Raw genomic sequence first — 15,489 nt, 5'->3', positions numbered from 1 at the left:
TTCAAACGGAAGTCAAAAGATTGTTTAAGGATGTTAAAATAATGTGCTTTCTCAGTGTAAAATGCATCTTGTTTTTAAGGACTGCTGACATTTAAAAACTTTCAGCTAATCTTGAAATTGCACTCTTTACAAAAGTCTACGGGGAGGTAAACTTATTAGCAGGAACAGCTGCTTAGTTTCATGCAAGCAAGTAAAAAACACAACAGAAGTCACAGGTGAGGTATCTTTTCTGCTAAAAACAATAATATAATTTTTTAAAATCAAAATCTTATTTTAAGAATGTTTGTCTAACCTATTAAAGCTTTAAGACGCTGCAGGTGTCTGACTAGTATCACAGCCATGTAACCTGGAGCTGGGTAATCAATCTTGAACACATTGCCAGTGTAACCTCAAAAAATTATAAACTTATTTATATTCATTTATTCTTATTATATTATTATTAGGGCTGTCAAGACTAATAGCATTAATCATGATTACCTATCCACAAATAGTGCACTATTTTTTTTTAATCGCAATTCATCTTATGCTTCATTCAAATAATCATAATCAGCAGTTTTGCTTGAATTAATCAGCCCTAGTATTAAGTGTAGACTTCAGAAAGCTGTGGCAGTTGGCTCAGATAAACTCTCCTCACCCTCTAACCACAGTCAGACTAAAGATCTCACAGCCTGCGTCACAGCATTTGTCAGCACTTCCTCGTCTCTTCATTTGAAAATTCTCAAATTAATGCAATGTTACTTTTACAGTCAGTAGTTAATGCAGTATGTTAAAGTTCATATCTTAGTTTTGACAGGGTCCCAGATGTGAGTTGTTGTTGAATTGTTGTAGCCACATGGTCTTGCAGACAAACATCTTAGAAACCGAGTCAGACTTGCCTTTCCAGTGAGGTGAATGGAAAGGGGGGGAGGGGGACTAGTTGTAGGCTTATCAACATTATATGCATTATTTACATTTTATGCATCTTTAGTTTGTATTTCAGCAATAACTGGAAAGTGTGGTATTTTTACAGAAAAAGCCCATACATCCTCTAAACTGCGTTCTGTACAGATTAGTGGTTGTGGTCTGTTTGTTAGATTAGGAGGGACGGTCACCATGAGTCAGCCTTGCACAATCTAGTTAGAAAAGAGAAGAAAGAACCAGATGAATCCAACCACAACTAGTTTTCTGATCAGCAAACTGCATATGCTTTTGATGGATAAAAGAGTAGATTTTACAGTGACTTTAAAGTGGTATTCATTAAAAAAAAACGATTAATTTTTTAAGCATCGTCTTTATTCGTCTCGTGAAAGGATAAATGCAGGGATAAAAAAATATACTTGATGACAGACTGCAGCTGTCCTTAAGAAAAATAAAGGAAAGTCCCAGGAATGATGAAGCATTGTGTAAAACTCCTTTACTCATTTCTTGTAGGGTTATTGTCATCGGTGGCATGGACACAAAATACAGTATTAACAAAAGGGAAGTGCTACTTTTTCTTCAGTAATCAGAGAGGAAGAAAGGGGGACAGAGTATGGAAACAAGCCTATAATCAAAAAGATTATGAAGAAAAAGGAAGAAAAAAATCTGTTTCCGATAACTGCAGAAAGGATGGAATGAAAATAGAAATGAAAATGAACATTGCACATAGCATAACAAAGTCACAACCTGATAAAGAGCAAGTGCCATTATAGTCAGCAGCTTCTTTAATCAAAAAACAATCTTATTCCTTAAGTCATATTCTCTTCACATGTTGACTGCAGAGTCAGTCAAATTGTGATATTAAAATATAACACTTGTCAGATGCATAGTTCACTTCATTTTCTATGTTAGAATATGATAAATAGTCAAGACAGTTTCATCCGCCTTGCTTTGGATAGTCTTTGTAAAATAATCTTAGTCAGTATTTGAGTTACCTGATCATAGATCAGACTTGACCTCTAAAATTCACACTCAGCAGCTTTTATCAGAAGGCAAAAATCATAGATAGTTTCCCCAGTGTGTTGTGACAGAGGCAGACACATACACAGCCAGCACTGAGGAAGATGCCTCCACTCACACTATGTAAATATTGGTAAATTTCATCATAAATTCAAGCTATATTAAGTTTTTTATTGCTTTCTGTGGAGAAAAAGGAATTTGTTTACTATGGTGAGTGGTTTATTATAACAGAGCCCTTCCTCAGGTACATTAATATTTGATATAAGAGAAAATAAAAAAAATCAACAAAAGTTGCGCCATCTTGAAGGCAAAATAAATAACTGCTTCGGGTTCGTTTTTTTCCTCCTGTCATTTGAATGTGTCAGACTTCTCCTGGCCGCAGGTTCTGTTTGTGGCTCCTGCTGCTACAGAAGCCTCTCTGTCCTCAGGAGACCTCTTTTTGTCTCACTGCAAATTTCTACCTCCTGTAAATATAAGAAGGAACGACACCAAATGGGAAAATGTGTAGACTGAGCACACTTAAACAACTTTTTTTGCTGACTTACCTCCAAACTTTACTCTTCTTCATTTAAGTGTGCCAGATAACAACAGTTGCCCTAATTTCTGCTGTTTTTATTTCTTTCAGGGATCTTAAATTGGACAATGTTCTTCTCGACAAAGACGGTCACTGTAAGCTGGCAGACTTTGGCATGTGCAAAGAGGGCATATTTGAGGGAGTGGCCACGGGAACTTTCTGTGGCACCCCAGATTACATCGCCCCTGAGGTCAGTATCCACTAGGGGTGGGAATCACTGGTGGCCCCACGATACAATATTATCCCGATACTTGGATCACATTTCGATATTATTGCAATTTTAAACATTTTGTGATACAGTGAGTATTGGGATACCATATATTGTGATCTACACCATTTTTACCTCCGCCAAGGAGGTTATGTGATCGGCAGGGTTTGTTTGTTTGTTTGTTTGTTTGTTAGTTTGTTAGCAACATAATTCAAAAACTTATGGACGGATTTTGATGAAATTTTCAGGAAATGTCAGAAATGGCATAAGGAAGAACTGATTAGATTTTGGGAGTGATCCGGGTCACTGCCTGGATCCAGGATTTTTTTTAAAGGATGTCTTACTATTGGGAGCTAGGGCTAATGGCAGAGGCCTGCGCTCTCGCCCTCATGTTTGTCGTATTTCAGCAGTATTTTCCTTTCCTATAGCACTTCTTGCTAACCTCATGTGTCATGTCCATCTCATTTATGCCCTACTTGCTTTCCTAATGTCCTTCCCCTGGTGCTGCCTTGTTTGCTGTATTAACTCTCTCCTGCTGTATGACCTTCCCCTCTGCCGACCTCACTGGACAATTGGTTTTATTTTTCCATTATCATAGAGTTTAGTTCGTATTAGCAATTAATTTGAAAAACATCAATACTTGGTGGACGAGATGATGCGATATATCACCAGACAAAATATCACGACTCCATGCTGTATCGATTTTTTTCTCCCACCCCTAGTATCCACATTTGCATTGTAAATGCATCCTACCATAAACTTACAGCATGCAAATTCCTCCCCCTTCAGTGTTCTCAATCAAACAATAACAAAGAAACAGATCTTTATTCCTTTCACCCATGTTGCTTGCTTCTTGTTTTGAATTGAGGGCTTTGTTCAATATAAAACTGCATCCCATAAGGTGTATTCACTAAGCAGCAAACCTCCATTTTTGATTTAAGGATACATTTCACACAGTGAAGGAGAAAAGCTGTTAAAAGTGGCCTTCCAGGTTAACGCTGTGAATTATTTGCAAATCCTTCTGGGACTGCTTGCAGCATAAACCAGGAAGGCCACTTTTAGCAGCTCTTCTCTTGCATTATGTTTTTTAAATACAACTAATGGAGTCCTCAATTCAAAACAAGAAGCAAGCACCAGAGTGGACAGAGCTGAGCAGTGCATCTGGTCTGCATTTGTTACCTGGAAACGTGTAGTGGGGCCACACTGCGAGGGGTCAGTGCCTGGGGAAATGGAGTTTGATGTTATGGGATATGCTTGGATGAGACTAGATGATGGCAGAGAATAGTTACGGTCCATCAAAAGGAAGTGGCACAAAACATGACTGAAGTACAGCAACAGAGCAGCAGCTTCTTGTAGCTGTTCACTTTCATGCAAATTCCAGTGTTTCTGCAGCAATGATAAACATATGACAGCTGTTATACGGAGACAGACAGTGACAAGTGGGAAAATAAAAATTGTCTCTGGTTTTGTAAACCATTGGAAAAACTGGTGTTAAGGTAAGCACTCAGCTAAAATATTGATATTGTATGTAACACATGAGTAGTTATTATTTACTAATCTACACATTCCATTTAAAATTCTGCAAATTGTACCTATAAGCATTGTTTTAAACTCATAACAGTTTATAACCACAAATGTTGAGATATTTTATCTGCCACATCTGCCATATGTCAAGCATTTTTGTCCTTTTTTGAGTTATTTCTGGCCTCTTGCGCGATTGCTTTATGGTAGTAAACGGGGAGAGAAAGTGGGGATATCAAAATTCATTTTGACCGCACTGAAGTACCTCGAGCCTAGGTATTTTAAATTCATATTGCATTCCTTTTCCATCACACCACCTCTTGAAAAACAAACACTGAGGTCAACTCTCTCCATACAGACGTGAGAGGCGTGCTTGGTTTTCATTATATGGGATTAAGATGCTCTCTGTGCTCATGTTTTAGGGATTTTCTCTTTGACCAAAGCTGTGCATCAGGATGTATGAAAGGCTTCTTTGCTGTCATAAACACTTGAACCTCTGTGCTCAACTGATCTCTAAAGCTCTCTTTGCAGTGAGGGCCTAACTGTGATATGTCTCCACAGATACTGCAGGAGATGCTGTATGGGCCCTCGGTCGATTGGTGGGCTCTCGGGGTGCTGCTGTACGAGATGCTGTCGGGGCACGCCCCATTTGAGGCTGAAAATGAAGATGACCTCTTTGAATCTATCCTCAATGAAGAGATTATTTACCCGTCTTGGCTCAGCACAGAGGCAGTGAATATACTTAAAGCTGTAAGTCTTTTCTTTACTTTCAGAGAAATCATCCAATTCATAACTGAATGATTTTACAGTAGATCCTGTCTTAAAAAAAAATCACCCATTTAGGATGTCCCTGGATTTTCTAAGATTATTCGATGACAGAAAATGATGCTATTTAGATTTTTATAACTGAACCATTGATAAAGGGAAATCAGTAATTTGGAGCTATAGTTGAAGGAAAATGGTAAGTTATGTAAATATTTACAAAAAGTCTAATTTTCCACATTCTTGGATAGTGTCACTTATTCCTACAGAGTAATTTATTAAGATTTTAGAGGTTGAAATGAGGTTTCTGATGTCAGCATTTGTCATGTTTTGTCCCTCAGACTGTCTGACACTGACTGCAAAGTGACTCGCAGCCTGATGGTGCTCTGACAGCCAGCTGTTTGGCCTGGGTCTCTTGCATAACTATATTAAGGCATGGTCCACTGCCTGGCCACAGCACACAAGCTATAAATACCACAACCCCCCCTCACTCCATTTCTCCTCCTCTTTTCTCCCCCGAAGTTCTTCCTCTGCAGCCCCGTTGTCCTCTGAAGCACCCCCCCCTCCTCTTTTTATCCCTGTTTTTTATTCCAACATGCACGAGGAAGCACTGGAACAATCTCCCCTGGTGATTTATGTCAGAGCTCCCGGTGTAACATGTTACGTAAAGATGCATGTCTGTGTGAGTGGATTTAAGGGCTGCTGCACTATTTATACTGAGGGTTGATCCGTTGTAAAGTTCCCCTTGTTCCCATTCCCGAGTTTATAGAGTTGAGCTGTCTGGTTTACTTTGTTAGGATCTTAAGTCTTTACTCTCTCTACTTTTATATGTTAAGGCAGAAATAAATTTAAACAAAAAGAATTTGAAGTTATTTTGTTGTAAACATCACTTCCTTACATGGAAACTGGAACCTGCATATATTTGATATTTTGCTTTATCCATCACCTTATTCATCAACCAATACATCAACAACTGATGCTAATAATACTTTTCCATTGAAGTGATTAAAGATCCAATGAGGAACTTTTTTGTGTCCACTTGGGCCCCCTCTGTGGACAAAGAAGTCCCGCCTACCATTTTGCTGATTTGGTCTTTTAAACATGTAAATGAGTGTTTTTAAAGCTGCCATAACTGAATTATAATTTATGACTGTTATTAAGTTTTTTCTACTTTCAGGTCAATGTTTTTTCTTGGGCAGGGCTTAATGTGGGCAGCAACATATTTGGGGGTCCATGCATTATCCTACCCCCAGTTTGACAATGATATATAAGCACTGAGTGCTTCATCTTTGTATAGTTGGTCGTTTAGTTTTCTGATTATACCTTAATTTTAGGCTAGCCACTCGTCAAAGGCTGTGTTTTTGTCCAGTGTAGGGGGAATTAGCCCAACCTATTGGTCATGGTGGCAGGCAGGTTAATAAAAGTAATGAAAAAGGGTTATTTGTGACAGAAATCAAATTAGATTGAATATCAGACTTCTGCCTCAGGGAGCAGGCTATATGCTGGTATGATTATCTCAGTGTCACTTGAATCCAGCCATCGGGGCAAAGGGGCCTTTCCAAAACAAATGCCCTTGTCACTCTACTCGAGTACGGAGTGAACTCCGACCGAGGTTACAGATGAAGCTCCCTCAGTTAAGCTGGAGAGCTTCAATACAGCAGGCTACGGGACAACGCCCCTCACTGACATTAAAACCGTGTGTATAGAATGATTTGATATCACTAAAATATGGTGTCCACATGAGTTGCGTTAGGCGGCGTCACTAAAATCACCCCATAATATGAGAGAAAAACTACATATTTGGTGGCAGTCTGATGTTTACAAGGTGATTAATTTATTCAGTCCCTGTGAGCATCAACACTTAACAGAAATAAATACATAAAGATTTCAAGATTTGAAGGTTAGACCATGAAAGTAATCTTTTTAAAAATATTTTAAATCTGTATCATACTGTTAGTTTTAACTTATTTTGATACGTTGAAGTTTGTGCAGGTAATAATGCAGAACTATAACCTACAGTGTGTCTCCCATGACAAACAGTAAAAGGTGTTACATCTGTTCAGTAAGTTTGTAAGTGGAGGGTTTAACTAACTAACTAACTCTGAGGTTTTAGAAAGGCCCAAGATCTCTACTTGCCCAAGGTGTGTTTTAAGCAATGACTCACTTGTCTCAAGTCCATCATGATTAACATGAGCAGGCTGTGGCTGTCTCCCTCCAGTCAATCCCTGCGCTCTGCCAAGCACTACTATGCTAAAGGTCAGTGTATCCAGAGATAAATAATGAACCGCCAGATTTTTCACATTAAAAGTACCCCCTTCTCATGTTGATAAAAGTCCTTTATTTTGAAGGAAATGGGGCATATCTGGCAACCATTTAACAACTCAGACATCTCATATATAATTGCAGAAGAAAACACAACTTCATATCACACATAACACTCAGGAGTTTTATGGAGATTTTTTACAGAATGAACGATTTTATTGGCATAAGATCAGTATCAGCAGCATTTATCATGTATCAGCCTGAAATACCTGTAAAGATATAAAAGTGTATCATCAGGTATAGGTGGTTACCCAGGGTGATACACACTCAAGGAGACCCATTGTAAGCCCTGACCATTTTCCCTAAACATAAAACAGCCACTAGACTTCTTCATTAGTCTACTTCCCTGCTCTTTCAAAAATTCAATATCATGCATCATCCTGTCCATCATTTTGAAACTCAGTTGGAGATATTGCTTTTGACTTAAATTTGGTCTGGTGATTAAAACACAATTTGATAAAGGCTACAGCTGTATCACTCATTGAGAATCTTTGCTGTATAAAATGTGAAGAAGGCTGCTGACCTGCCCCACAGCAGGGGTTTCAGGCCTCAATATTGAAAACTAAGAGATAGTTTGTCGCTAAAGGTTTTTTTCATCTATGAACGTTACATCAGTGTTAATCTCTCACGTTTTCATAACCAGTTAAAAACTCCTCACAGGGGCTCTAAATTGTTCAAGTCCTTGTCTTCCTCTCTGATGCGGTAAATCCTCTCCTGTGTCAGAACAGCTTCTTCATCCAGACATGCTGACTCAGCAGTTCTGGTGCGGAGGCTGGCACCGCTGACGTGTAACCATGGAAAGATGGCGTCTACCACAGTGGAATATTTTTTCCTAAGTTTTGTCATCTGTTAACCTGAACTGACTGACCCCTGCGTGGCTTTCTGACTCAGTCATTTACATTTTTAAGGCTGTAAAGCCATAATATGTATTTTACTTCTGTTATTATTTTTCACATCGGTTTTGGGTTGGTAACATTCATGGTAAGTTGCGCTTCTGTGTGGATTTACCTTAATTTCACCGGTTCAATTGTGTGGCTGGAGGGAGACAGAATTTTTCACTTTTTGAATGCCGCTGTTAGGTTTTTTTTTTGTTTTTGTAAAGTTATTTTTCAAATAACAACCAAAACTTGCCTGGACTTTATAATTTATCTTATATGAACGAGTCTCAATTGCATGACTGCTTATTGTTTCTAAAATAAGTTTTATTTATTTAACAACAGAACAACAATATAAGATCTTATTTTTCTGCATTGATGACTCTGTAGCAATCATGATAACTTTATTTATAAATCACATTACAATCTCAGTGCTCTATAGAAATAGGGATATTAAATACTGTTATGAGTCGAATGCAGAAATCAGTCAAATAAAGCATTTGCCCAGTGTTCATCAGAAAAAATGTTTCCTTCTAACTTTGCTGAAGTGTTATTGTTATGCTGCTGGTGGTCCATGGTTTTCTGAGATGAAATACAGTAGGAAAAGATATCTGTCATTTTCAAAGTTTTGGGGCTCTTGGGGTTAATCTGGAAACTATAAAAGTGTGGATGGAAGGTTGTTGTTTTGTTCCAGTGTCACCGTCAGCCCTCAGGTGTGCACAAAACTCACCAGATAAGAGACAGACAGCCATTTGTTTTTGTTTTTTTTTTAGTTTGTTCCTAGAGGGTGTGTAAGAACAAACAAACAAACTCAATTTCAAGTTTGTTTTGTTTCAGCCTCACCCTCTGACTTCTCTCACCTACTGTGCTGTAGAAACAGTCGGAGCTCTGTAGGTAATTCAATGCTCTATTGTTTTATTGTGTTCAACACCAGGAAGTTGAAACACCTCAGTTGCTCTACTGAACCCTGTTGAACTTTGTGGGAGGCGCTAGTCACGATTCAGGGCGTGTGTTTTTTGTGAATAGGAAGGCGGAGACTGACTGGATGTCATGCTGGCTCGAGTCCAGTTTGGCAAGACTCCTGAAAACAAGCTGGTCTGATCTAGTTTACTATCCTGCGTCACACTGTAGAGATAATAAACATTCTGCTGAAATACTCTGATGTCAATTATTTTAAATGCAAGTTATGTACTCTTATGCCTTAACTTACATGTGCTTATCCTCATAACTGACAGATTTTGTGTCCTTATTGAATATTAAATGTAGGTCCATTTATTCATCTTTTTGTTTTTGCAGCTCTTGACCAAAAACCCGGCACGGCGTCTGGGCTGTGTGGCCTCAGAGGGGGGAGAGAGTGCAGTGACCAGCCATGCGTTCTTCTCTTGCGTCGATTGGGAGAAGCTGAACCGTAGAGAAATAGAGCCGCCCTTCAAGCCTAGGATCGTAAGTCACGGGTTTTCATTGACAGCATGATAATGTGCAAAGAATCGATAATGAAAGCACTCAGCAGACATTACGTAGTGTTTGACTTTCTCTTACCTTGGGCTTCTGACAGCTGCTAAATTGTTTACAGTGTTGATTAATTTCTTATTATGTCCCTCCAGAAAACACAAGAGGACGTCAACAACTTCGACCCAGATTTCACACAGGAAGAGCCCACGCTCACACCCATCGATGACCCTATGATCCCCTCCATCAACCAAGAGGAGTTTTGTAACTTCTCCTTCACTTCACCTGAACTACTGGAGAGCTAGATGTGTCTTCATTGATCCACTTGTCTCTTCTCCTCAGTGTGTCTTTGTCCTGGACAGTTCCCCTGTGACACATACAGACTGACACTGTCACATTCCCCAGAGACATGAGGGTGCAAAGTGCCTGAGGAGTCAGCCAGACACATGTTTGACAAGAACAGGGGCTGCACTCTAAAGCTCTCCTGTAATTCCCTGAAACGTGGCGTGTGATCAACTTTGAAATGAGATTTTCATAATGTCGTGACTTGGGCTTTGAACATTCATTCCATTGACTTTTTGACATGTCAATGTGAAACTTGTTTGAGAAAGGTGCACCATGCCATGGTTTTCTGTACATTTGCTCTGATGTGAAACCAATGAAACTGCTGCAAGTTACTTCCAATTTAAAAAGCACTTTTTTGGAGTGTAAAAGTGTGGTTTGTGTTTCATTTTACTCCCAGATGCAGAGTTTGATCCGGCCTGCCGGAGATTTCCAGAAAAACGCTGCTGCCTGCTGAAATCCTGGAAAGACTGAGTGAGCAGATGAAATAGCTTCTCAGTGGCGTGACTGGGAAGTAAACAGATTCACACAGACATACACACACTGGCTGCATGGAAGTTGATCGCCCCGTTTTCAAAATAAAAGTATACATCAATAAAAGGTTTTAAACTTAATACAATAAACTTTTATACAATTGCATGAAAGAAAACAATGATCTTAAAAGAAAATTTAATCTAAGTTGCAGATGTCTGCATTATAAAGTAGGTCATGTGTTACTTAACCATTAATCACACCTTGCCACAGTAACTTGGCATCCATCTTGGTTGATCTGCATACTTCAGTCAACAAGGAATGTTGAGGATGAAGCAAGACTTTGTTTGAGGTTATAGATTGTTGTGATTCATGTTGACTATGAAATATGTGAAAGTTTGGTGATTTTACCGCAGAGCCACCTTGGTCAGAGGATGAATGCTTGTTTAGTGTGTGAAGATTTCACGAGAGTGTCAGTTGTCTCTCACTGATGCCTATTATTCAGATCCCTGAACACACTAAAAAGTATTTTACAACATGCAAATCAGAGAAGATGATTGAATATTACCCCTGAAGGATACTCTAACAGCCCTCACTACTACATAAACTTTGAAGAAGTTGTTAGAGCAAGCTTAAACATTTAACCCCACTGTACTGGGGGTGTCGATGGCTCTCTTCCTTCAACACAAGCCAGATGAGAATAAACAGGAAACCACACCGCACCATTACTGTCGCCTTTGATAGAAACAGGAAGACACAAGTAGAAGAAATCTTGCTTTTGTAATACTTTTTGAAGCATGAATACGGCACATTGCCACATCTGGTCATAGCAACTGAATCTAATAAAACAAAGCAACAACAAAGTTCAGTTGAGAGGAAAGTGGCCAAAGCTGAAGCTGCCTATAAATGAACAGCCTTGACCCTGCAGGAAGGGGAGAGACTCTTCCTGTTAGTTTGAAGGAGGAATTCATCACATCTGTTTATCTTCTCAGCCTCCTCTCCTGAGGACAGTGGTGAAGTTTTACATACTAAATCGGCGACTTTGGGTACACAAATGCCTGAAAGAAGAAACGAGCTCTCTCTAGTAATACATTGTTATGTGTGCAAGTGTAAGCGTGTGAGCTGAAGCTTCCACTAAGCTCTTCTTGTCATGCATTTTAATCCCTGTTAAGTCTGCGGCTCACCTTAAATATCATTTCAACTCACGAGTTGGAGGTGCATTGATCTCTTTACACTTTAAGCAGTCCCTAACAAAGGTGTGTGCTAAAGAGAGAAAGAGACATTGGATTAAGTGACTTGACTTTTTGTTTGCCAATCAAAGTGACCCCCGTCTGGAAGCTTTCCTCGGGTGATGTCTGAATGAAAGGGGAGATTTAGGAGCCTTGTCTCCACTTTCATTACAGAGATGTACTGATGGCTGCCAGCAGTGCCTCTCTCTGATTGAATCAGTGCTGAATGGACAATATCAACAAAATAGGCCAGATAACGAAACTAACTCTCCACATAGATTTTTAAATCTAATCTGGACATCTCTGAAAAGGAACAGGTTCTCTGATATATCTTTTTTAAATTGTCATATCAAAGTACTGTGCAGGAATGAGAAATATGGTAAAAAAGGGGGATGATTTGCACTTTTTCAACTTCATTGTCACCAAGAAGAATCTTTTGGTTTGCAGTCAGATTTAAAGAAATGTGCAGAAACATGGAAATTAAGCAATATAAAACATTAATAACAAGATTACATCAAGTGACAACATGGCAAAGATTAAATATCAAACTGTCCTTAAAAGCATAATTAAACTCTAAATGAAAACCATCATCAGTCATTAGGTAGATTTCAGCAGCAATGATTGCCTGGCAGTTAGGTGTAACTCGTGTGGTCCTGCAGGCCTCATCTAAAGTTGGGTCTGGCCTTTCTCTCATGCCATTTCACACTCTCTCAATCTCCTGCCCTTAAAAGAACAGCATACAAGCCTGGAGGAATGGCAAATAACCATAGCAGAAAAGACTAAAGGAAAAAAGGCAAAACAAAACAAAATACTGGTTGGCAAAGCATCAGAGAGAGCAGATTTCCAGCCGTAAGGCACTGTTGTTACGAAGGAGTTGAGTTGATTTAGACATCAGCACAGGATCTAATAAATATACAAATACTTATTACAGTCCTTGCCTTTTGTTAAATTTAGATTCACCTTGTTCAAGGTTCTCATTTTTTCTTGTTTCAGGCTGCCTAAAGACTCTTGGGATGTTGCAAGCCATACAAAACTTTTTCTTTTGGTTAAGGCCAAGAGCGTTTTTATCTGTGGTCACTAGTTTACATTAGGGCTGGGCAATTACTCAAAATTTAGATTAAATTGCAGTTTGTCTCACAGAAGGTGCAATATTTCTTTGACCTGAAATATGTTACAAAATACTAGTATAATACTTTTTCTCGTGGTAGACATGTTATGCTTTACATAAAAAAGTGTGAATTTTTCCTAGAATAATTTGCAAGAAATCTTACTTTCCTTGTTTTTGTATGCGTTTTTCTTTTTGAAAATAAGAAAAACATAAAGTCATCATTCGCCTCAATACAGCAATTCAAAATCAGAATAATGGCAGTTCTTAAAAGTTGTTCATCTTTAGTTTAACAGCCTCACAATAAGGATACAGACACTGACTCAGGAAGAGTCCCATCAGAGTTGACTGCAGTAGCACAGTTGTTCTCATACATTTCAACATTTCCCTTTCAAAGCAGTGTTAATGGCGTTATCACACAGCAAAGCCTCTCTTTGAGGTATTTTAATTGAACTTGTCAGACATTACCAGCAGTTTTTCACACTTGATAACTATTTCTGAAACGCTAATATTCACTGTGTACTCTAACTGAGATTACTGGCTGGGGCGTGAGTTTAACAATGTGCTCACCTTCCTGCAGTGACTATAAGCACAGAGAAAAAGTGTGACTACTATCCTGGCCAGACAGTTGTAAAGTTAATCAGAGTGACTAAGAAAGTAAACATAATTCGTATTGCTCATCAAAAGATCAATGATCTCTGGAGACCAACAGCAAGAAGATAAAGAGATGGTTACAGAAACCGCGCATGCAGGGCTTTCTGTTGAAGTAACTCCCTGTGCTAAGGATCAAAATATTTAATAATCAAATTATAGCAAAGCTACGGGAGGCCTGCCTGATCCTGTATTTATTTGTCCTCAGGTCAAAGTGTGTCTCTGCTGCTGACGCTCAAGTGTTTTGCTACCCAGCCAACAGTTCTGGGGAGTGATAAACAAAGAGTGCCATAGCTGTATTGTAACATCCAACACATGAAGTGTGAGAGGATGAGCATTATAAGGATTTTTCCTGGGACTTTTGGAGGATTGGAAAATATTTTCCTTCCATTTTTCTTTCCAGTACAGGGGCTGAATCACAGGCAGTATGATGAACGGCCAAACTGTGGGGAGGTAGGAGGAGCCTGACCGGACAGAACACCAAACCAGTTCAGGAAAATGACCAAAACCAACTCTAAGGTGGTAAATGTGAAGTAGATGCCAGTTATGATCCCTTAAAGGCACTCATCATGTCAATGCTAACAAATTGCTGTATGCTTATGGCTTGAGATAAAACGTCTACTAATGTAGACAGATTACTGGCTTTAAGAAATATAAAAACACCGTCTTAAGATCGTTATGTAGAACTCAGCTTTATACAATCTTTTATAATAAGGAAAAGGCAGTCTGGTGGAGAGTGGAGGATATCAGTCACACAAACACAACACTCCTACAACTTATAAATCTACACATTTTCCTCTTTAAAGCTCCTGTGGGGAACTTGGGATTTGTGTCATTTTTAGCAACCCCTATGGACAAAGTGGTACCTTTAATCTGTCTATGGATTTTTTGTGTTTTGTACCAGAAAACTTGAGCAGTCACATGTATCACTCAGTGTGAACCTTTGCCATGGAAAATGTGAACAGGCTATTTCAGCAGCATGCTATTTACCGTCTTGCTTCACAGCTACGCCACAGCAGCAGAGTCAGGCATTAAAAAATAACCATGCAGAAATGATTAAGCTTGCCATTAATGTTTTTGGAGGTCATTAACAGACATCATTATTGATCCAGTCTCTTTCAGTCTTTTAAACTCATGGAAATTGCTTCCTCAAATTAAAGGGGATTATATAATGAAAAAAAACACTGTTGTCCAGTTTGATGGGGAGAGGCTGAAAAACACTGGCCTAACTCACTGGCCAATAGATTTTGGCCCCTGATAACTGTTAAACTGTATGGCTTTTATGTATTAAGCTTTAAATCGGCAATGACCTCATCTTCCCCATTTACCGCCATTTATTGAGAGGAAATGTCTGAACCCAGAAAGGGCATCATTTGGGCAAGGTAGGCAGATGGGTTGCTCTTATCAATACTCATGTTGGCCCACCCCACTGAAGAGAAGGGCGGGCTTAGAAGAGCTCATTTGCATGTAAAGAGACACACACCAAAACAGACATGAGAAAGGCTGTTAATGGCTGAAGTGTATAGTGTCAAAACCACCTAAAAAATACAAAATTATGAAAATAAACAAAATGAAATTATAATAATGAATTTAAAAACACAAGGAAAAAGTATAAAACCTACAACAGAGAAAAGAATCAGTCCAATTATTTCAGTGATTGTGAACTTGTGACTGTTGGTGATAATGACTTGATTAACCAGGCTACCTCCATTGCCCCTCTACCCCCTGCACCTGCTCAAGCTGAGAGCCAGGACTGAAAAGGACTGCTCTAGTCCTGGCTGTCCCTACAGGAACCACGCCATTGCTGCTTCTCATGCTGATGATTGATCCATGTTATATTTTGACCAAAGCATGGAAGAGATGTTTTACTGAGACCTCAAGGGACTGTGTTAAAAGTTTGAAAAGAGGAATGGCAGGGATGGACAAGTGTGACATGGAACTTGAGACAACTTGAGATGGTAAAAGCAGGGTTATTTTGAAGTGGCACAAACAGTCTCAATCTGGTGGTATAATCAGTTTTTATTGTTCAACCTCAATTCCAAAAATGTTAGGATGCTTTGTAA

At 39.0% G+C, this 15,489-nt stretch overlaps 1 protein-coding gene across 3 annotated transcripts in view; it reads left to right on the top strand.

Annotated features, from left to right (window-relative positions):
* prkcha (protein kinase C, eta, a) overlaps window positions 1-10,554 on the top strand; it is a 34,768-nt gene extending 24,214 nt beyond the window's left edge. Inside the window, exons 11-15 of one of the 3 annotated variants that reach the window (XR_005993312.1) lie at window positions 2,543-2,681; window positions 4,782-4,970; window positions 9,476-9,622; window positions 9,784-10,239; window positions 10,371-10,554. Coding sequence is in view for 2 of the 3 variants with exons in the window: in XM_041812918.1 (XP_041668852.1) it covers window positions 2,543-2,681; window positions 4,782-4,970; window positions 9,476-9,622; window positions 9,784-9,933 (625 nt within the window). In the remaining variant the exon portion in view is untranslated. The other 2 variants (XM_041812918.1, XM_041812919.1) reach the window with 2 other exon arrangements.
* The last annotated feature ends 4,935 nt before the right edge of the window (window positions 10,555-15,489 follow it).

The sequence above is a fragment of the Cheilinus undulatus genome, linkage group 18 (genome assembly GCF_018320785.1).
Source record: "Cheilinus undulatus linkage group 18, ASM1832078v1, whole genome shotgun sequence".
NCBI classification, from domain to species: Eukaryota; Metazoa; Chordata; class Actinopteri; order Labriformes; family Labridae; genus Cheilinus; species Cheilinus undulatus.
Note: the sequence above shows the minus strand (reverse complement) of the source record. Positions and strands in the feature narration are given on the sequence as shown.